Source organism: Sceloporus occidentalis, unplaced genomic scaffold, assembly GCF_023333645.1.
Source record: "Sceloporus occidentalis isolate IW3139 unplaced genomic scaffold, rSceOcc1.0.p SCAF_4, whole genome shotgun sequence".
In the NCBI taxonomy this organism is placed as follows: Eukaryota; Metazoa; Chordata; class Lepidosauria; order Squamata; family Phrynosomatidae; genus Sceloporus; species Sceloporus occidentalis.
Genome location: NW_028316984.1, coordinates 37019338 through 37040700, shown reverse-complemented (window position 1 = coordinate 37040700; position 21363 = coordinate 37019338). Strand labels below are relative to the sequence as shown.

The window sequence follows — 21363 nt, the reverse complement described above, 5'->3', positions numbered from 1 at the left end:
ATTAGTGTAATACAAGTTTATCTATGCAAGCAAAGACCCTTTAACAGGGTGTCAGTCTGATTTTGCAGTGAGGCCACAACACTTACACAGTGTTACTAGTGCCAGTGTTTCAGAGGCAGTGCTATATATGACACCAGTTGAAGGTTGTCTAGGCTAGTCTTCCAACAGCGTTTCATTTCGATATTCTGCATTCACTGTTTTTGCATGTTCCCCATCTCTCCCTCCTCCTCTCTTTTTCCTTCTGCCCCTGGAATGATCTGCTTAGAACTGTAATTTGTTTCATATGTCCTGGATTTGTTTAGTTCCACTCCTGTGCAGAAAAACATGATGATGTGTGGGGTGCAGGAGTGGAACTAAACAAATAGGGATTCTGGAGTAAGTGACTGGGTTTAGTTTCAGCTGAAAGAAATGAGCCAAGCCTCAGCAGCGCATATAGTACTGCAGGTTAATTATCTAAAAGATTCTGATATTGAATGAGATGATAGAGGTTAAAAAGAGGGCAATATTAGCCATTTGCCAGAATAATATCATCAGAAAATAAGTGTTTTTGCAGTGTATAAACTGTTGTGCAGTGCTGTTTGCTACTATAGAAGACATACTAGGATAATGTAGTCTGTATAACATCCTATGTTATGTTACAGTCCAATGTCCCACTGCTGAATTACCATTTGCATTATCCTCTTGCATGATTTTCTGTAGCTGACTTTATAGGAAAAGACCTATTGCAATTGTGTGCTAAATCAATCAAACAGTATTTCTTTTGTTTATTTTCTTAATGCAATTGGCAATGTAAGATTCTGCTTCATTTCATTTTTTTTAAAATACCCTCTTCATATCTAAATTTTTAACTTTTAAAAACTGTATTCCTCTTTGCCTTAGCTTGCTAATGTGGAGATTAATGTAAAAGACTATGTTTCCACACCAGGACATATTTAGTTTGCTGGTGGAACTAGAGAGGTGACCAAAACATACTCAAGTTGCCAATTTCCACATAATATATATAAACACCTTGTATAACTAAAAGCTTTACACAGGCATATATCAAATAGTGAGAGGTCTGATAGCAAGTGAAAGACCATGGAGAGGAAACATGGAAATATGGAAACATGGAGAGGAAACATTGGAAACTTAGATGTAGCTACACTGCAGAATTAAAGCAGTTTGCCACCACTTTTTGCAAGGAGGTGTTACTTCCTTCCACAAAGCTAGGTGTAACAATTCTTTTGCTGAGAACAAAAATAGCTACAGTGCTTGAAATGCTTTTGTGGATAGGTGGATGGACAGGTAAGAATTTCAAATGTTTTTCTCTCTGCTGGGTGAGATTACACCATACGGTATATATTTTTAAATTATTATTTATTTTATTTTAGGACCTTTTTGTAAAAAGAAAAGTCTGTCCAATATATTAAAACATTGTTTTTGTACAAAAAAATGTTTTGCATTAAACATACATATTTTCTATGAAAACCTGATATTTTTATGCAATTTTCTCCCAAAACCTCTCAAAAAGCAAAAATAACATCTCACAGCAGTTGTTCATTTCATCAACAGGGTGTCCTGACATGGTGAGACACCCTTTCTCATGAACGTTGACTGGCTGAGAATATTTGAAACTATTTCTTACATCTCTACTTTTGGGTTGGTTTTTGCAGGGGCCATCAAAGACATTGAGATAAAGTGTATTAAAGCCTTTTCATTTTGCTTCTGATAGCATCACCTCAGTTGCTAACAGTTTTATTATTGCTCCTTGAAATCTGCCAAAGAGAAAAATAAGAACAAACTTTGAATTTAGAATACACGGGCATATGCGCACAAGCACATGCACATTCCAACACGTGTGTCCTGATCCATACCAAGGAAATAGTAATTCTAGAAATAAATTGTAACTTGTACTTCAGGATCATGGCCCAGTAGGAGGTTGGTTGCCTTAAGGGTCTAGTGTGACTTGGTCTATGAATGCCTAAGTTGGTCTTGGATTGTGACCTACATAGGTGGGCAGATTCCTCATAGCTTAAGTTATTTTACAAATGGATGCTTTGTGCAATCATTTTTTATTTTAATTGCAAGAAAGAGACTGGAAAAAGAATCTATTCTGCAGGTGAGAGTTGGTAGCAAGCAGGAGAAAGTCTTGTGGAATAAGTGATACTGAGTGTATCCTTTTTTAAAACCTGCAACTTTCCTGCTTTTAATTGGTTGTCTTATTTCTCCTTTTGCATCTTTGGAAGAAGACCTACCGATAGCTATTCTGAAAGGCAGCTTTCTTTGTCTTTTCTCCATGTCTAAATCCCACCTCCCCCCAGTTCGGTCAGTGTTCAGAACTGCTAAAAGACATCAGGATAGAGAGACCAAGACTTTGCAGTTTCTGCCCCCTTCCAATTATAGATCCATCCCAAACAGTACAAAGCTAAAATACAATTCTTTTCTTTATGCACCACAAACCAGTTTTCTGTCAGTCTTAAATTGGCATTTTGGACTACGTTCACTAGCGCTACTGAAGGACCTTAGCAGAAAAGGAAAGGAAATAGAGGGAGGGAAAGAAAGATAGCTCCCAAATGACCACCTTTTGAATAGTCTAAGTTCAATCCTTAAAACAAAAAGTGGTTTTCCCCCCAATAACGTTCTTCACAGCCTCTCACCTCTCATCCTGAGAAACATGAAAGAGGAAGTAAAAGAGATGACCCAAATCATAGAGTTCTTTTGAAAGAAGAAATTCAGCTGTTTTGAACACTTACAATCAAAGGAAGTGGTTTCCCTAATTATATGAACTATGTGAAAGCTCTCAGAATAGCTTTTCCACCCCAGGATTCCTTGCACTTTAGAAGTTTGCATAAAAAGCTCACATGGAGAATCAGATGCAAAGTGTTTGATTCAAATTTTATTAGGCAGAAGTGTGCGTACATTCTTACTGCTTGGCTTGACGACGGCTTGGGTTTGGACCACAATCAGATTTTGATGGGTATATTTCTCTCCAGTGCTTTTAAAATATTTCAATGATGAGGTTCTATTGCCAAGCATCCCCTTTTAAAGAAATTGTGATAGTGGATAAATAGTGGAGGGAGGGAGCTTTAGAGCAAAGGTTCTTGTTTTGCAGCTTGATTAGACCCTGCTGGATTCTACAGGAACACGCTGGCCCTTTCTGCTGGTTTTTAGCAAAGTAATAAAGATGAAATCTTAATTTTTTAAAAAATCTATAAAAGAACCACATTCTGTACAAAATGTACTTTCAGAAGAAATAAGATATGAACGTTGAAGCTTCACTTTGATTCTAACTATGCAATAACATTTGAGTTCAGTAATATCTTTGAACGAAAATTGTGTCTTTAATCAAAATACTGCTGCCAGTATTTTCTGTTGTTCATGTGAGTAACGTTTCTGAAGTGAATACAAATGAAAGACTATGTGTTGTACTCATATACTGATTATGATGACAATAAAATGATTAAAAAATAGTGGAAGGAAATTTAATTGGACATGTTGGTATAAAACTCATTCAGCATTAGAACCCTATGGTACACATTACTTCTAGACACCATGAGCTTCTTATTGAAAAGACTGGATCAGATATTATCTAATAAATTTAGAAAAATGGTTGGAAATATGATGGCAGTCATATGGTAATTAGTGACAAAATAATGGAGATAACTACATGTTCCATAATTATTTTGGATTGGGTTAAAAATTAAGGTATAATGCAGGTGTGTTGGAATAGGAGTGGAGTGCACTTTGTGTTTCCTTGGTCTCATTACAGACACTTAAGTGTCATCTGATGGACCACATTAGGGGCACTGATGTGTCAGGGGGTTCAGGATTTGTGCCAGTAGAAAAATGTGCTGTGAAATACAGGGTGGGTCCACTGGCACAAGGTTCACTCAAGGGAGAGCCTATTATATCTTGGTTTGCTACCTGCTCTCCTCACTCGCAAGTCTTGTGCTGTTTGGAAGCACTGTGAGGTAGGCAGTGTCCCATTGGCCCAATAATTGGACTATCCTGGTCACAACTTTCCTGAAAAATTCTAAACATAGGCCTGACTCTGTGTTTAGAGTGAGTGAGAGAGAAGGATGATAGCTATCTATTTCCTTTCCTCTTCCAGCTGATCCTACTTGGCTTGACTCCTGGGGCATTCAGAAATATAGGCGGGGTACAGACCGCCAGAAAGAGGCGGCCAGGAGCTGTCTCTTCTCCGCGTAGCCGCACGCAGCAAACAAATTGTGCGGCACGGTTGCACAAAAAACAAAGGAGCGCTGAAAAACGGCTCCTTTTAGTGTTGCCGCAAACTGCTGGTGGTGGCGCGAGCACGTCACTGCTGTGCAGGTCCATCTGGATGGCGCGCGGCAGTGATGTCATAGTTGTGCGCGCCATCTGGACGGTGCCGCACAGCTATGGCGTCATGGCGACGTGCTAGGGTTGCGGGGCATGTGCATGCGCCGCCCGAGGCAACCCTAGCATGTCGCCATGACACCACAAAGGGCCTGTCTGTCCAGGACCATAGTTTCATTTTGATCCCCATACATTCCGCCCCGCACCCTCAGAACATCTGGGCAGCAACTACTGAGGGTCCCAGGGGCTAGACTAGCCTCCACATCAAGGAGGTCATACACCATCATTGCCCCGACCCTCTGGAATACGCTGCCCATAGAGCTTCGCTCGGCCACCTCCCTGGCCCAGTTCAGGAAGGAATTAAAAACCTTCCTGTTCCAACTAGCATTCCCAGATACAAGTTCCAGTTAGTCTTCCCCCTCTGACAGCAATGGTAGCTGGCTAGAATAGGTTTTAATACGGGTTTTAATTGTCTTGTATTTGTAATTTGTATCTGTATTTTGATTTGTTGTGCACCGGCCTGATTGTAAGAAGGGCGGTATATAAATAAAACTTTTATTTTTTTATTATTTTATCCAGACTTAATTGCCTACAAAGTAGTAATCTTAACAGGAAATGGGTAGTGCTTTTACCTCTCAAACACATAGTCCGAGGATTGTTGAGACAATGTGCTCTGAGACATGCCTTTCAAGCTTGGAAGCCCTAAAGAAGGTGAGGTAGGAGAGGGCCCGTCAGCATCCAGATGATGCCTCGGAGGGAGAGGTCATCACTTAAGTGGTGTATTTTTCTTCCAGCATGCACTGGCCCCTGCAGATAAGGCATCCAGTTAATTGTACCAGTTAAAAGGTCCCCCCCCCCCCCATGGGTAGCATTACAGAGAAGGTGAAGAAAAGTTCTTTTCTCTATGTACAGTTTGTTGTGGAACAAAAAATAAAAATAAAATCCTTCTCAGACCTCCAAAGGTGAACAGCTTAATCCTGCATTGCTCTGCTTTCTGAGCAGGTTGGTCAACCATATATGTTCAATAGCACTTCAGCATTACTTGCTGACTTTCTCCCAACTTTCTACTGGAATTAATGTGTCTTTGGAGGCAGCTGGAAGCAGCTGAAAGCTTTTCAAAGGCTGATGGATGAGATGAAGTTGACAAGCTTGTCAGATGCTTGATACTGATTAATTTTGCCAGTTCTTAGCCACCAAAAAATACCCACTTCATTGGGAGGGTTCATTGGGGTGATTCAATGTGAATTGTAGAGATTGGGGACATTATCAGATGGGGGACAGGATGTGGATGGGAGCAAAGCGGATCGCTCTCTTGACCTTATCCCATCCTTATTGTGATCACATGAAAGAATATCGTACATGTTGTGTTTATCTGGTGATTATCCTGTCAGTGAAGTGGAATTGCCCTGTCACTAGTATTAATGGGTTATTCCATTATTGAAAAATGAAGGGAAATGACAGGACAGTTCCACCTCACTGATGGGACGATGATAAGATCAGCACAACGGTGTCAGAAAGTCTTTCGTGCGATCATGGTCAGTTGCACTTCAGTGTTGGGATAATGACTGGGCAAGTGCGATGTCATATGAAAGTCCTTCACACAATTGTGTGATAAGAACGGAACGTCTTTTTCCCCGTGTGATAATCTCCTTTGTAACTTGCTGTCCCTTAACGTATTTGAAGGAAAGAAAAGAAATATTTGAGAGCATTCTTAAACAATGACAAGGAACAGTTTCATTATGCTTTTCAACTCTCCTGTTTTCTGCGCCTTATAAATATTAAAAGCATAATCTTTAGAAATAAAAGGTACCTTTTTCTTTTTGTCTGTTATATTTAAGTACAGTGAGCCCGCGCCATATGTGGGTTTCACTTCTGCGGCTTTCAGCATAGGCTGAAGCCGCGGTACAATTTAATGAATGGCGTGTGCGCCACGCTGTGTACACACGCCCCATTATTTTTAATAGGTGTGAGCATGTGTGATTTTCCCCTTACGTGGGGGGGAGGTCCGGAACGAATCCCCCGCTAAGGGAGGGGAGGACTGTAATGTAGTAAGTTAAATGCTGACAGAGAAAAGAGCAGATTAGTGGCAATCTGCTTGCTATTAATTTAAGTTTTTGTCATTAGTGGTGGGAAAAAAATTGACATAAACCTGGAGAAAATGACTAGTTTATTATTTCTGTGATCTGGTTGCCTTAGGGTGTCATTATTCCTTCCTTCCTTCCTTCCTTCCTTCCTTCCTTCCTTCCTTACTTCTTTCCAACTTACAGTGCAACACTAACTCAGTAAGTGGAACAATAGCCTGCTCAGCTGGCTTTAGCTCAACTGAACCAGTGGCTTCACTAGGGTTGGAGTCACCTAGTGCGGTAACACATGGTATTACCCCCCCCCCCAATCCCACATCATACAGAATCATTAGTAATGTTTTTTGATATATTGTAGCAAACTTTTATAACAGTGGATAGGTGATTGTCACAGTTATCATCAGCATAAGTAAATGTACTGTTGATAGAAGATGTTGCTGTTGGTACACATCATGCCATAGCTCTGAACATCTACATTAGGGCAAAAGGTTTTAATCCCCTGGATTAGGTCCAGTTCATAATCCCTATATGATTTTAGTGAGACATATGAAGCAAGCTTTACACCATATCAGACTATTAAACCATTGAAGCCATTGTCTACTGTCACATGCTGACTGTCAGCTACTCCTTGGAGTGTCATAGAGAGGTTTTTCAGACAGCCCTATTTAGAGATGCCAGTGATTAAAGCATGTGAGCTACCACTGAACTGTGGCCCTTCTGCATATAGGTTGTGCATATGAATTGGGCAGTAAGAGCATTGAGCAGTGGTGGGAATGTTCTTTGTCATTCCAGCAATGAAAAGGCAATATAATGTGAAAGGGAGGTCCAGATGAATAACCACAGTCAAATGAAGATATGGAAGTAACAAGGCTACAACGTTTATTGGTTTAGGACTGTGTGAACTGGCCAGGCATGAGGCACAGATCCAATAAAGCAGCTACTTGACTGAATGGCCTACCTGCCATTCAATCAAAACCCAACCACCTGTCCTGATGCTAGGAGGCAACAAGGGGAAGGCAGATGAAGACGCCATGTGGGCACAGTGCCTCTGTGTGGTTCTCTATCAGCAGAGGGCAAAGTAGATTCATGCCTCAGAGCTGGGCGCAACTGGTATGCCTCCTCCCCAGGTTCCCTATTGGGGACCCCCTCCCCCAGACTGTTTCCCCCAAACACTGGATATTGCCACATGTGTAATTAAAAAAAAAGAAAAATATTACCAGTTGGTGAGTGGGTGGGAATGCAGATTAGTACTGACTGACTATAGGAGCCTGTCTGGTGTTGGCCTCCCAGTCATGAATGTTATGGATGAGTTTGATTCCTAGGCCTTTTCCTGGCCTGAGAGACTGGGTTCTGTTACATATTTAGTGTGCATATTTAAGTAAATTCAGTATGTAACTCAACATATGTGCAAATTTTATTCATTGAAAAGTTAGTGAGGAGGAGGAGGTGGGATCAGGGCTTCCAAGCTTTGTGCCCACTTTGAGCAACTCTCACACCCCTCCCCTGGGGGATCTGCCCCACTGTTTGAGTACCACTGTCATAGACCCTTCTGTTATGGGCACCACTGTGGAGCTGTTAGTGGTACATAGCATCTTGACAGGCAGTTGTCAAATTTTTATTGATGTTTTGGTAGTGTGGTTGAGTCCTGTTACATTAGCTCTTGTTTCTTCTGGTATTTTTATTTTTCTATTTTTCTTCTCTAATGTGTTGTGAGGAAGATGTAGGATTATGCCTATTTTGGGTTGGTGGACTCTATTAAGCAGGTCACGGGCAGGAATTTGCAGGAACTAAGGAGAACAGTCAATGATATGGAGTCTTGGGATCATTCAGATATCTTTTTTATAGCACGACGATGCAAATTATCTCACTCACGCATTCTGGGTTTGTTATTCACACTATGGAACTGCATCAATTTGCATTGATTCACATCACTGCGAGTTCAGCTGCTCACATGTGCAAGCATTTGTGTAAAGATGGTGTCGACAATGTGAATGCATTCTTAATCTCTTTTTTGGTATGCAGTGTTTTATTCCAGGTCTCTTTTGGTCTATTTGCATTGGTTATTCACACTATTACCAATGTGGGTCTTTTAAAAAACTTTGGGGAAACCCCGATATCAATTATCCTGGATTAAGTGGGGGTTTTGGCAGCCACCCCCTCCCCATTTAATCGAGTGTACAATGTGTGAACAACAGAGATTTAACCCGGATTCATCCTGGATTATTTTCACAATTTGAATAACCCTTGATATATGTCCTCCATAGGGTCACCATGAGGCGAGATTGACTTGACGGCAGTTAGCAACACCAGTTCTAAGCCACAATCTTAGAATGGATTTAAGATCTGTAATTAGCTTGAAGAAATCTTCCTTGTATACTGTATATGAAAAAGCATCTTATTCATAATCAGTAAATACTGAAAAATGTTTGGGACAACTAAAACATTTTCTGCATTATGCAGTAAACTCTAGAGCAGGAGTTTCCAATCTGTGTTCCGAGGAGCATTTAGGGTTCCGCGTGCACTTCCCAGGTGCTCAGTGGCTGCTCCAGCAAAAATGAAAGAAATGAAAATGGAATGAAATGAAAGAAAAAAATATATTCTTATATATACTCCTAAATACTATTAACTTGTAAGACATAGGGTACGCCTCTTAAGGGCTCTGCTATAGAAATAAGGGCTCAGTGAGTCAAAAAGGTTGCTTTAGACTTACTTTACATAAAATATAGTAGAGAAAGAACTGAGAGGGTATAAATAATCCCAAGGGTTACATTGTAGCTGGTCCTTCAAAATTGCTAACTCTTTGGGCTACATTCCTTTGCTTATCTGCCCTTTCTAAATTGTTGGTATTTCATTGGTAAAACATGGCAGATATACCTGCAGTTATATTATTAATCAGCTGTCACATGAAACAGTGATAAGTGTTACGAAGCACCAAGTGATGTTCAGTTTGCCAGAGGGCTGGACACATTCACCACCTCTAAACCCTGTAATTTTGTGTCATAAGAGAGTGCCTCATGCTGGGAAATTCAACTGATTTATTAAATAGTGTTGATTGGTTGACCTATTGGCTGAATGAAATTCAACTTTATTTTCAGTCTATGATATTAGCTAGGAAAAATGAAACCTTAAGTATGTTGTGGCACCTTGCTTGGATTTTTCCGTGCAGCCAGTAACAAAAAAAGTCTCATACCTTTTTCTTGGACTGAAACATGCTGTTCTTCTTGCTGGCATTTACCAACTGATTTTTCTGAAAAGGAAGATTGTTGAATGGGTGGTAAGAACCTCTAACCAGAGAAGAATGCACATAATAGAATGCTTTCCTTGTGTGGAATACAGACATAATCTAATTAATTAAGTTAGATTTTTTCTTCATCTACTACTAGAAAATCAAGTAATTGCTCCAGGTGCCTCTGCCACTACAGTTTTGTACCAGTTTAAATGTCATGACTTTCTCTAACTAAGTATGGGAGCTGTAAGGGACTGAAGTAATTGAAGTGTTGATGAACCCGTGTAAAATTCTCCCAGAGAAAGTGGCCATGTGGCTTACACCTGCCTGGATTCATGATGCCCCCATGCCTATTTAGGGGATTAGGTGGACTGAATACCCAACGTTCAGAATGATGATGAAGAATGTCTCTAGGCCTTGTAGATATGGAACTGTGGGACAAAATCTATGGCCAATATTTTGCCTCATTAGTTAATTAAAAAAAAAAAAACAACCCAAAACCTGGCTCATTATTGCAGCCAAAGAAGAAAGTTGTGTTGATAGTTGATGTGAAAAGGAAGCAAGTATTCATACATAAGCAATATCCAAGGAAAAGAAAGCACTATTAAAGGGAAACAAGATTTGTACACATACTTTCTTCTTCGTGGTCTCTGCGAATCACACAAATGGGTTTATTCTGCGCCTGCGCAGCAATCCTCGGAAACTTCTAGAATCTCCAGGCAGAAAGCAATGTATCTTTCTGCAACGTTTTGGCGGTAGCCCCGCCCACCCATATATAAGGCCCCTGGTGGCCCGCTCCTCTTCAGTTCCTTCATTCCGCCGCGCTAAGCAGCTCGAGGAACTTCGCTTGCATCTTCTTGCTCCTTTCATGATTGAATCTCTGGCATTTGACCTTCGGACTTTCACTTGACCATTCTTCGGACTTTCCCTATCGGCTTGACTTCTACGTGATCTTTCGGCTTGACCTCGGACCGGTAACGGACTTGATTACCCTTGGAACCCAGGGTCCTCCTTGCGAGCCACCTCTCTGCACCGGCGGACGCCCTGCAGATCGTGGACTTGGGTTCGGAGTCTGAAGGGGAGCTCCACGACTCCGATGCTCCCCTATCCCCACAGAGGGCTAGACCCCGTTCTCCCTCTCCTGTGGTGAGACCACGTCCCGCCAGATGGGACACAGAGCGCCCCCGTTCCCCCCCGAGGAAGGATCGGGCCACACTAGGGGCTGAGGCGGATGCCGCCTTAGATCCAGACCGTCCAGACTCAAGGGAACGGGACCAGGACCTGTTTGATGCCTTCCCAGATCTCGTCTTCGATCACCGTACCGGACAGTATTTTATCCCGGTAGATCCGTCCCGCCTACGGCGCAACATCCGGGACTGTTCATGGGACCGTCGCCACACTGATGCCTCCCACGGGCTGGATGACTTGACCACCACCGACTTGTCGCCCAGGAAGCGTAGCAGATCTCCATCAAGATCCAGATCGAGATCCCCACGCTCTGCGTCACCTTCCGACGATGACGAGGCTCCATTCGTCCCGGAGGGACCTGCGGTTCCATCCCCTACAGACGACGTCAGGTCCTTTGCCGACAGGGTAATCCGGATGGCGGATGCCCTAAAGTTAGAAGTCGCCCACCCCGAGGACGATGCCCTCGACCTGGTGGAGAGAAGGATCCACGGTTCCGCCCCAGCTCCACCAGCCTTGGCATATCTCCCATTGCTAGAGAAAATTGCCAAGCGCTCCTGGGACGCACCGGCTTCCATCCCGTCGACATCCCGTAGGATTGAAAACCTCTATCGGGTCACTCCTTCGGCACCTTCTTGGCTCTCCAACCACCCTAAGCTTAATTCGGCTATGGTGGAAGGAGCCCAGTCCACCTTCGTCCCAAAGTCCTCGTCTTCTCCAGTCGACAAGGACAGTAAGAAACTGGATGGCCTAGCTAAGAAGTTTTATGCTTCAGCGGCCCTGGATTTGAAGGTGGCTAACTACGCGGCCTGCATGGGGGCCTACGTGCAGTACCTCGTAGAGAAGATGGACCCCACCATCGCTGACCTGCCGGATGACAGGAGACGGATGATGTCTGCACTCAGGAATGAAATCCACCTGATAGGCGGACAGCAGATCATCTCCGCGAGGCACTCGACGGACTGTGCATCAAAGGTCCTCTCTGGCTCCATAGCCCTCAGGCGATACGCGTGGCTCCGGTCTTCAGACCTCACTCCACAAGCGAAGGCAGCCATAGAAGACATGCCCTTTGACAACTCAGGCTTGTTTCACCGGGACACGGATGAGAAACTCAGCTTCCGTTATAGGATGAAGACTGCCGCCAGAAAACACGGTATGTCATCCTCCGCTTCCAAGTCCCCCCGACAGAGGTACACTAGTCAGCGCCCCTGGCATCCAGGCGGCCACTACCGCTTCCAACCACAGGACCGTCCCTACCATCAGGACACTCAGCCTCAAGGCCAGTCCTCCCGGTCACCTGCTCCTCCAACCGACAGGCGTCCATCTTCCCAGCCCAGATACCAACAGGGCTATAGGAAGAAGGACGGCAGGGGCAAGAAGAGATTCTGATGGGTTCCGGCGCACCTCGTCATCTCCAACAGGCTGAGCCCCTTTTTTGACACCTGGGCCGCCATTACCAGTGACTCTTGGGCACTTAACATCGTCCGTAGGGGCTATGCCCTAGAGTTTTCCCAGCTCCCACCAACTGGAGCTTTTATTTCCACTGCCCCCTCGGACACCCTTCTTGACGAAGTGCGCATTCTTTTGGACAAAGGTGCCATTGAACCCATCTCCCCTTCTGACTTCAAGCGCTGTTTTTTCTCTAGATACTTCACCGTACCAAAGAGAGACTCTGGCCTCAGACCCATAATGGATCTACGGGCCCTTAACAAATTTATTATTTACAAAAGGTTCAGGATGGTAACCCTTGCTTCTATTTTACCACTCCTGCAGGAAGGCTACTGGTTCGTGACTTTGGACTTGAGGGACGCCTATTTCCACATTGCGATCCTGGAGGACCACCGGAGGTTCCTCGCCTTCGCCGTCGGCCAGAAGGCCTACCGGTACCGGGTCCTTCCCTTCGGCCTTTCCACAGCTCCCAGGGTCTTCACCAAGTGCATGGCACCCCGTGGTGGCGTACCTGCGTCAAAGAGGGATCACAGTCTTCCCATACTTGGACGACTGGCTCTTCACAGCGCCCTCCAAGGACATCTTACTCGGGCAACTCGAATTCACCCTATCCCTGCTGCAAGCACTGGGATTACAGGTCAACTTCGACAAGTCCAACTTGACTCCTTCCAATCGAATAGACTTTATAGGAACAACACTGGACTCTGTACAGATGAGGGCATTCCTTCCAGAGACAAGGTTCCAAACCCTCTGTACGTCTCTGCAGCCCTGCCTCCGCCAAAGACACCTTCGGGCCCGTGCCGTACAAGTCGCCATGGGACACCTAGCCTCTACCACTTTCGTCACACCGTGGGCCAGACTGCGCCTCAGACCCATTCAATCTTGGTTTCTCTCCATCTTCGACCCTGTCCGAGACACGGCTACCAAGTTGCTCACCATCCCGAGGACTGTACAGAGGTCTCTACGATGGTGGCTCCAATCCGACAACGTCTGTGTGGGGATGCCATTTCTACCCCCTCAGCCAGATCTCTCCCTGACTACGGACGCCTCCCTGCAAGGATGGGGCGCCCACACACTGGACCTTACAATAAAGGACAGATGGTCACCGGCGGAAGCTACTCTCCACATCAACGTCCTGGAAATGCTTGCCGTGGAGAAAGCACTCAGAGCTTTTCAGTCGGTCCTCGCGGGCAAGGTGGTACTTCTTCTCACCGACAACACCACCGTCATGTACTACCTCAACAAACAAGGTGGTACAAAGTCGAGGACTCTGCTGTCAGTCACCATCCGCATTTGGGAATGGTGTATAGAACACAAGATTCTGCTGCAATGCATCCATCTGCCCGGTGACCAGAACGACCTTGCAGACCATCTCAGCAGGTCACCCTCCACTTGCCACGAGTGGAGACTGCATCCAGAGGTGGTGTCCCGACTCTTCAATCGCTGGGGAACCCCCCTCCTCGACCTGTTTGCCTCCCGGCTGAACGCCCACACTGCAAGATTTTGTTCACGGTACAGAGAGCCAAGATCGGAAGGGGACGCCTTCCAGCTCAAGTGGACTCAGGGCCTCCTGTATGCCTTCCCTCCGTTTCCTCTGATCACACGGGTCCTCTCGAAGATGTTGACAGACCACACGGACGCAATCCTGATAACCCCGTGGTGGCCCAGGCAGCCTTGGTTTGCTCCGCTCCTACAACGAGCGCAAGACCATCTCCGCTTAGAGCACCGGCCCGACCTGCTATCTCTCCACGACGGACAAGTCCACCATCCCGAGATGCAATCTCTCCCATTGGTAGCATGGAGGATACGATCCTGAGGACACTTCCATCCGGTGTACAGGATATCATTAAGGCAGCACAAAGACCATCCACACAGAGGTCCTATGCCTACAAATGGGATAGGTTCTTAACCTTTCTACAAGCAAAGGACATTCCACCATCCCGTGTCTCCATCCCGATAGTCCTGGAATTCCTTATGACATTAACAGGCGCAGGTCTCTCCTTGAGTTCTATCAAGTGCTACCTGTCAGCCATCTCATCTCACTACCTATTTCAGGACAAACCTTCCCTGTTTGGGGATCCTCTCATAAAGAGGTTCCTTAAGGGATTCAACAATTTGCATCCACCGATTCTAGACCCTACACCGCAGTGGTGTCTAGACACCGTCCTGGCACATTTGGTATCCAAGCCCTTTGAGCCCTTAGCTACCACGGACCTGAGACTCCTGACTTGGAAGACGGCCTTTCTGGTAGCCATCACGTCAGCCCGCCGAGCTGGTGAACTGTGTGCCCTGAGGATGGACCAACCCTTCCTTCGTTTCCATAAGGACAAGGTGGTGCTCCGTACAGACATCACCTTCTTGCCTAAGGTGGTGTCTGCCTTTCACATCAACCAGGACATTGTTTTGCCGACTCTGGCTCCCAATCCGACCACAGACTCTGTGCGCCAACTCCATGCCCTGGATGTTCGCAGGGCGCTGGCGTTCTATCTGAACAGGACTGCTGCTTCCAGGCGTTCAGAGAGACTTTTTGTGTGTTACTCCGAAGCTAAGAAGGGGCTGCCGGTGTCACCGCAGAGGTTCTCCAAGTGGGTGGCCAACACCATCCACCTTTGCTACGAGCTGGCAGGGAAGCCTCTACCAGGTCGGATTAGAGCCCATGCAACTAGGGCGGTAGCCGCATCCTCAGCTTTTTTGACCGGGATCCCCCTTGAGGATGTGTGTAAGGCAGCTGTCTGGTCCCAGCCATTGACATTCATTAGACACTATAGGCTGGACGCAAGGGCCAGGCATGATGCAGCCTTTGGGAGGGCAGTGTTACTATCTGCCATGCACTAACCTGTCTACTGTAAATAAATCACTCAGGTATTAGTTTGCATATTTATTGTCATGTGACTATTTGATCTTGACACTCCCTCCTCCACAGACTACAGCTCGCTAGTCTAAACCCATTTGTGTGATTCGCAGAGACCACGAAGAAGAAGAACAGGTTGCTCACCTGTAACTGTGTTTCTTCGAGTGGTCATCTGCGAATTCACACAAACCCGCCCATCCATCCCCTCAGTGTCTGCTCATTTGACAACGCTTGTTGCCGCGCTGATTAGCGGCTCATTCGGAACTGAAGAGGAGCGGGCCACCAGGGGCCTTATATATGGGTGGGCGGGGCTACCGCCAAAAAGTTGCAGAAAGATACATTGCTTTCTGCCTGGAGATTCTAGAAGTTTCCGAGGATTGCTGCGCAGGCGCAGAATAAACCCATTTGTGTGAATTCGCAGATGACCACTCGAAGAAACACAGTTACAGGTGAGCAACCTGTTCATATTCCTATAAAACAGGAAGATGTTAGAATGACACTCAACAATTCAGAGATGGAATACTGTGGTTCCTATTAAAGCATCTTCTTTTTCCTTCCTAAGGCAGAAGTGAAAGCTTTCCATTGACAAACAATGGAGAAATCCAAGAGATGTGTCAGTCAGCCTGTCTCTCTGTCAGTGTCTGTACAGCCTTTCCCTTCTCACATGCCTGCTGTTCCCAAGTTCTCTAGAGTTAGGAATGCCTTTATAACAGGAAATAAAGCATAGGTTTGAAAGGTTAATCCCGGTATATGCAGACAACAGTACTGTGAAGTCACTATAAACTATTTGCCTTCTGGGGCAATTTCTTCCTATTCTCATGGCCAAACTACACACTGTATTAACACTGTAGCATGCAGTTTGGGATCCCTTTTTATTATTTAAGTAAGCATGAACAAGGCTTCTTCAGATATCTTACCCTGGAGCCCTTATACACTATACAATAATAGCATTTTGGTACCACTTTAACTGCCATGGCTGCCTTTATAGATGATTAGGGAAGCACTAGAAGAGCTCACTGGCTGAGATTTCTAAAGATCCTTGCCCTTAAACTGCACATCCCAGGATTCCATAGGATGCTACCATGGCACTTAAAATGGAATCATAGTGTTATAACTGTGTAAGTGAAAAATGCCCCTGGTGTACTCTCTGCTTAAGCTCCCAAAATATTTACACGCAGCATATTTACTTTACAAAGAAAAAGGAGTGATTGATTCAAAGACTACAAGTGGTCATCACAGAACCTGCTGGTTATAGTTTTGACTGTTCCTTTCTCTAAGAGAAATTGCTTGAGCATGATATCCTAGTTCTGTATCATAAAACAGCTGCTTGATTGATAACAGGCCATATTCAGGCATTTAAAGAAGGCAGCAGAACTTCACAACTAACACAGAGCATTCAATGCAGGACTCCTGTTAAAGGCAGCTTCTGAGAGGTAGTGCCCTTTACTCCACTCTTCTTGATTGTCCTCCAGGACAGAAGTAGTTCAAGTCTATGCATTGTGTGAAGTAGTTCAGTTTATGCACTGATCCACCATGAATATTCTCTCAGTCCAAATTTAGTATTTATATAAGCTCTGAAAATGCATATGATCACAGAAACTGCCATATGAGTTTATTGGTGGGATGACATCCAAACATTATGCTTCTTCCTTGCATGAACATGGTTCATCATGGATGCCATTTGTGTGGAAGTAATTTCTAGCATGTATTTCTGTATTGATCTCTTGTTAATTGTAATGAATTTGTTTGCTTTGTTTTAGGATAGCTTCATGCAGTTTTGTACGTACATCTAATGGTTTTCTTGGGTTTTGAACAGGCAGAAATACTCAGTGTACTCAGTCACCGGAATATCATTCAGTTTTATGGAGCTGTTATTGAACCTCCTAACTATGGCATAGTTACAGGTGAGTAGAGGTCTTCATTTGGCATGTGTATTTTATATTCCAGAGAATCTGATGTTTCTGAAATGTTAAATATAATAAAAAATATAAAATATATAAAATATAATTAAAAATATAATAAAATGCTAGTATTGCTATATAACATTGTGCCTGGAAAGTTTTTGGTTTTTTCATATGCTCACCATTTTTTTCATATGGTCACCATTTCTGACTTACAGAGAGACTAAGGTGAACCTATCGTGAGGATTTCTGGGGCTGAGAATCTTTTTTTCATATGCTCATATCAAGAATAACCCTTTTAAAAGAATACTCCTTTTTCTGTGTAACACTATTAACCACATCAGCATGGTCCAGTCTACAAACAGTTCAATCTGCAGTTGTAATTCCTACTTCTGCACCCTGGCATCTGCTCTGCAACCACTGGAAAATAGTATAAGAGCAACAGCTCTGCCTTTAGCATGGGCTCAAGGACGTATAGGCTTCTGTTCTGCCCTTTTTGTGTCTGAAGCAGCCGCTCTTCTTCTAAGAGCCAAACCAAGAGCTCTTCTGCTGCTCTTGGACTGCCTCAATGTTTCTTCTAGCACTTACGAAGGAAGGGATTGTGAAATCATTGAACCTCAGTGAGGTTCAACAACTGTGGTGTACATTTCTCAGATAGTAAAAGAATTGACTCTTACCATTACTTGTAAGAAAAAAAGAAAGCCATTATGTTGAGGCTACTTTTGCTGTTGTTATCTGATCTTGACTCATGGTACCCCATGTATGAGACATCTCCAAGACCCCCTGTTCTCAGCTGCTTTGCTCAAGACATGCAGTCTGAAGCCCATGGCCTCCCTAATCAAGTAACCATTTAGCATGTGGTCTTCCTCTCTTTCTACTGCCTTCTACCTTCCCCAGCGTTGTCTTTTCTGATGAATCATGTCTTCTCACGATGTGACCAAAGTACGATTGGTCTCAGTTTAATCATCCTGGCTTCCAGAGAGAGCTCAGGCTCAATCTATTCTAGAACTCATTTGTTTTCTTCTTGGCCATCTATGGTATCGTTAGTACTCTTCTCCAGCACCGCATCTCAAATGAGTTTATTTTCTGTCTGTAATCTTTCTTCATTGTCCAGGTCTCACATCCATACATGGTGATAGAAAATACAGTGGCTTGGACAGTCTTCACTTTATTGTTCAGAGTTATTGCTTTTCACTTTAGGATCTTGTCCAGGTCTTTTATAGCTGCCCTTCCCATTCCTAGTGTTCTTCTGATTTCTTGACTGCTGTCTTTGTTCTGATCAATACAGTGTGCCATACGTGGGTGTACTATATATGGCATACGCGGAAAGTTACACCACCGGAAGTACAATGGTGTGCACGTCCATGGCATGCACACATGGGAACGCTCTCCCATTAAAACAAATGGGGGTTGAACATATGCGTTTCCCCCATACTCGGGGGTGGGTGGGTGGGTGGGGTTCGAAATGGATCCCCTGTGTATGGACAAGGCCCACTGTATTTGATCCAAGGTATAGGAAACTCTTTATTTCAATTTTCTTATTATCTAGGATGAATTCTTGGAGAACCTCAGTGGTCATTATTTTTGTTTTCTTAATGTTCAGCATTAAGCCTACCTTGGCACTTTCCTCCTTAACCTTCATCAGTAATTGCTCTAGGTCTTTGTTTGTTTCTGTTAGTAGTATTGTGTCATCTACAGATCTTAGATTGTTAATGTTCCTTCCTCCGATTTTCACTCCTCCTAATTCTGCTCCTCATTTCTGTCAACAGTTATCCCTATGTTGCATTGTAAATGTATGCTGAAATAGCTGTGAAGTGGTAAGATGTCAACTCTCAACCATTTAACACTAGTAAACACACAGAAAGTTGGTGTTTTTTCTTTATAATATTTAATGACCCTTCATTATTTAAATATAATAAAGAAAACCCCCATAACATATTTATTTTAATTGATTATAGCTGTATGCAGATTTGTTACAATCTGTTAGTGTTCCATGACCAATTTCTTGGTTAAAGGATATCTAATTTGAAGCATGTGATGTGTCAAAACAAGGAAAGTTTATGCTTTTGGAAAAGCAGTGGAAATTATAGAACTGCAAAAACAGGATAGGTAACTTGAAACAACAACAAATGGTGAAATGAGAGAAGATTATTAGTAAGAAAGTTGTTGCAGATTTGTGGATTTTTGTTGTGTGTTGTTGCTGTTCATCTACAGTGCTATCAGTAATGTTTTCTTTAATACCAAGAGTGGCAATTCTTTGAAAGCCTCAGGGATGGTATAGATTAAACATTATAAACATGAGGTTCCTCCTTGAAAAGAAAAGAAAAATGACCTGCATTTATTGTTAAGCATACATTCCACCAAACCAGAAGAAAGGAGTGCCTTAAGAAAATAAATAAAAGCTATGGAATATATTATTATTATTATTATTATTATTATATAGTGTATGTACTATATCCATACTCTACTGACCTCTTACCTTAGTGAGACCTGGCTTTTCAGAATAGCTGACTGTAGTAATCCTGCCTCGATCCACAGGGAGAGGTGGGAAATATAAATAAAATTTATTATTATTATTATTATTATTATTATTATTATAGTGCAGACATTATATGTTGGTTACAAATCAAAGTAGAACTTGCAGGACACTGTACACTGGCATGGTCTTAAATAAAACCTCATGAGTGCCTACTACCATGAATTCCATAGCATGGAATTCTGTCTAGAGCAGGGGTAGGCAACCTTTTTGAGTCAGGGGCCAGGTTGCTGTCCCTCAGACAACTGGGGGGCCAAAGCCAGGGGGCGGAGCCGCATGGTGGGGGTGGAGCTTCCACCCTCCGGGGGCGGAGCCGCATGCCAGGGTGGAGCTTCCACCCTCCAGGGGCAGAGCCACATGCCGGGGGTGGAGCTTCCACTCTCCAGGGGCGGAGCCACACACTGGGGGTGGAGCTTCCACCGAAGCATCATCATCACCACCACCACCACTATCATTGTTACAGCAGACCTTTGTTACAGCACTTTGGAAAGTCACACTGTCTCACCTTCATAAATAATAAAAATAATGAAATGAAATAAAAAGCAATAATAAAAATAATGAAATAAAAAAACAAATATAAGTGTTATATATTTTTAAAAATTAATGGAAAAAACCCAAGGCAGACCTGAAATGACTCACCTTTCTACCTCCTCGCCCTCTTTCTCATCCTCCTCCTCTTTCTCATTGAGAGGGCATTTTGCAGAAAGAACACCCAGGGCAAGTAGTAATAATAATAATACTAATAAAGTTACAAGCAAGGAAATTACTAAAATGCAATTGAAAATAAACTGCAGCAAGCATGCACACTGTGTCAACCCAGAAAAGCCACAAGTTGGTGAGAGGGCATTTTGCACAAAGAACACCCAGCTAACCCCCTCCCCCAATGAACCAACCTCTGGCCTTGCTGTGGCTGCAGCTGCTGCTCTGGCTCCCTGGCTCCCTTTCTCCCTGGCTCTGCACTCCTTCTGCCTCTCCTCCTTTCCCTGCTCTTAGGGAGGAGGAGGAGGAGGGTGGAGGGTGAGGTGGAGCCTGCTGCAGGCCCATTGCAGCCCCTGGAGCCCTGTTGGAGTGCTCCAGGGGCTGCACCGGGCCTCCTAGATGGGCGCCGCCATTTTGTTTTTCAAAATGGCGGCCGAAGTCTTGCATGACCTTTGCCATCCTGAGGTCACGCGAGACTTCAGCCGCCATTTTGAAAAAAATGGCGCCCGGAGCGGCAGAAAAACAGGGGCGATCGGCGGCAGGACTGCGCAGGGGCCAGTGGGAAGGCCTTGGCGGGCCGGATCTGGCCCGCGGGCCGTAGGTTGCCAACCCCTGGCCTAGAGCAATCTAGAGTGCTGGCCAAGCAAATAGAAAATTCTGAAGTGAACATAACCTGCGAAGGAGGTCCAGAAACCTACTGTTAAAAGCGTCTATATTAGTGCTAACAAATATAAGCCATGGGTGCATTTTTACTGGCAGATTTCAGAGTGGTCATTTTTAAATCCCTCTAAATCCCACAATAGTAGTTAAGAAAGGTGGTTGGTTTTTACATTACGGATGTTTCCTAGAGCAGTTGTTTTTAGAAGGCATGCCATTTTAGGAATACTGAAATGCATTGTGGAGTTTCTGTCTTAGCTAAATATTGAGAGTCTCTTTTACAATTCAGCCTCCTTCCCTGTTTGGCTTTGCGTATTCCTCCCCTTCTCTCCCCAACCACTTCACCTTTCCAGGTGAAGTGTGACAATAATGGCATCATTTTTGAAGATTCTGAGAGAAACACAAGTGGCACAAGAGTTGGGAAACAACTCATTCCACCACACTGACAGGAGCTCCCCTCC

The 21363-nt window shown here is 44.1% G+C and overlaps 1 protein-coding gene and 1 long non-coding RNA gene across 3 annotated transcripts in view; one reads left to right on the top strand and one right to left on the bottom strand.

Moving 5' to 3' along the window:
- Positions 1-21363, top strand: part of MAP3K20 (mitogen-activated protein kinase kinase kinase 20) — a 136422-nt gene that overhangs the window by 23713 nt on the left and 91346 nt on the right. For both annotated transcript variants that reach the window (XM_089519733.1, XM_089519734.1), the window contains exon 3: positions 16926-17013. In XM_089519733.1, the coding sequence (XP_089375859.1) occupies positions 16926-17013 (88 nt within the window). The remainder of the gene's footprint in view (positions 1-16925; positions 17014-21363) is intronic.
- On the bottom strand, positions 1595-20563 carry LOC149313752 (uncharacterized). Its single transcript, XR_016280855.1, has 4 exons — positions 20440-20563; positions 19490-19532; positions 9589-9645; positions 1595-1754 (listed from the first exon to the last, which is right to left on the bottom strand). It is a non-coding gene; the product is annotated as an uncharacterized LOC149313752 (long non-coding RNA).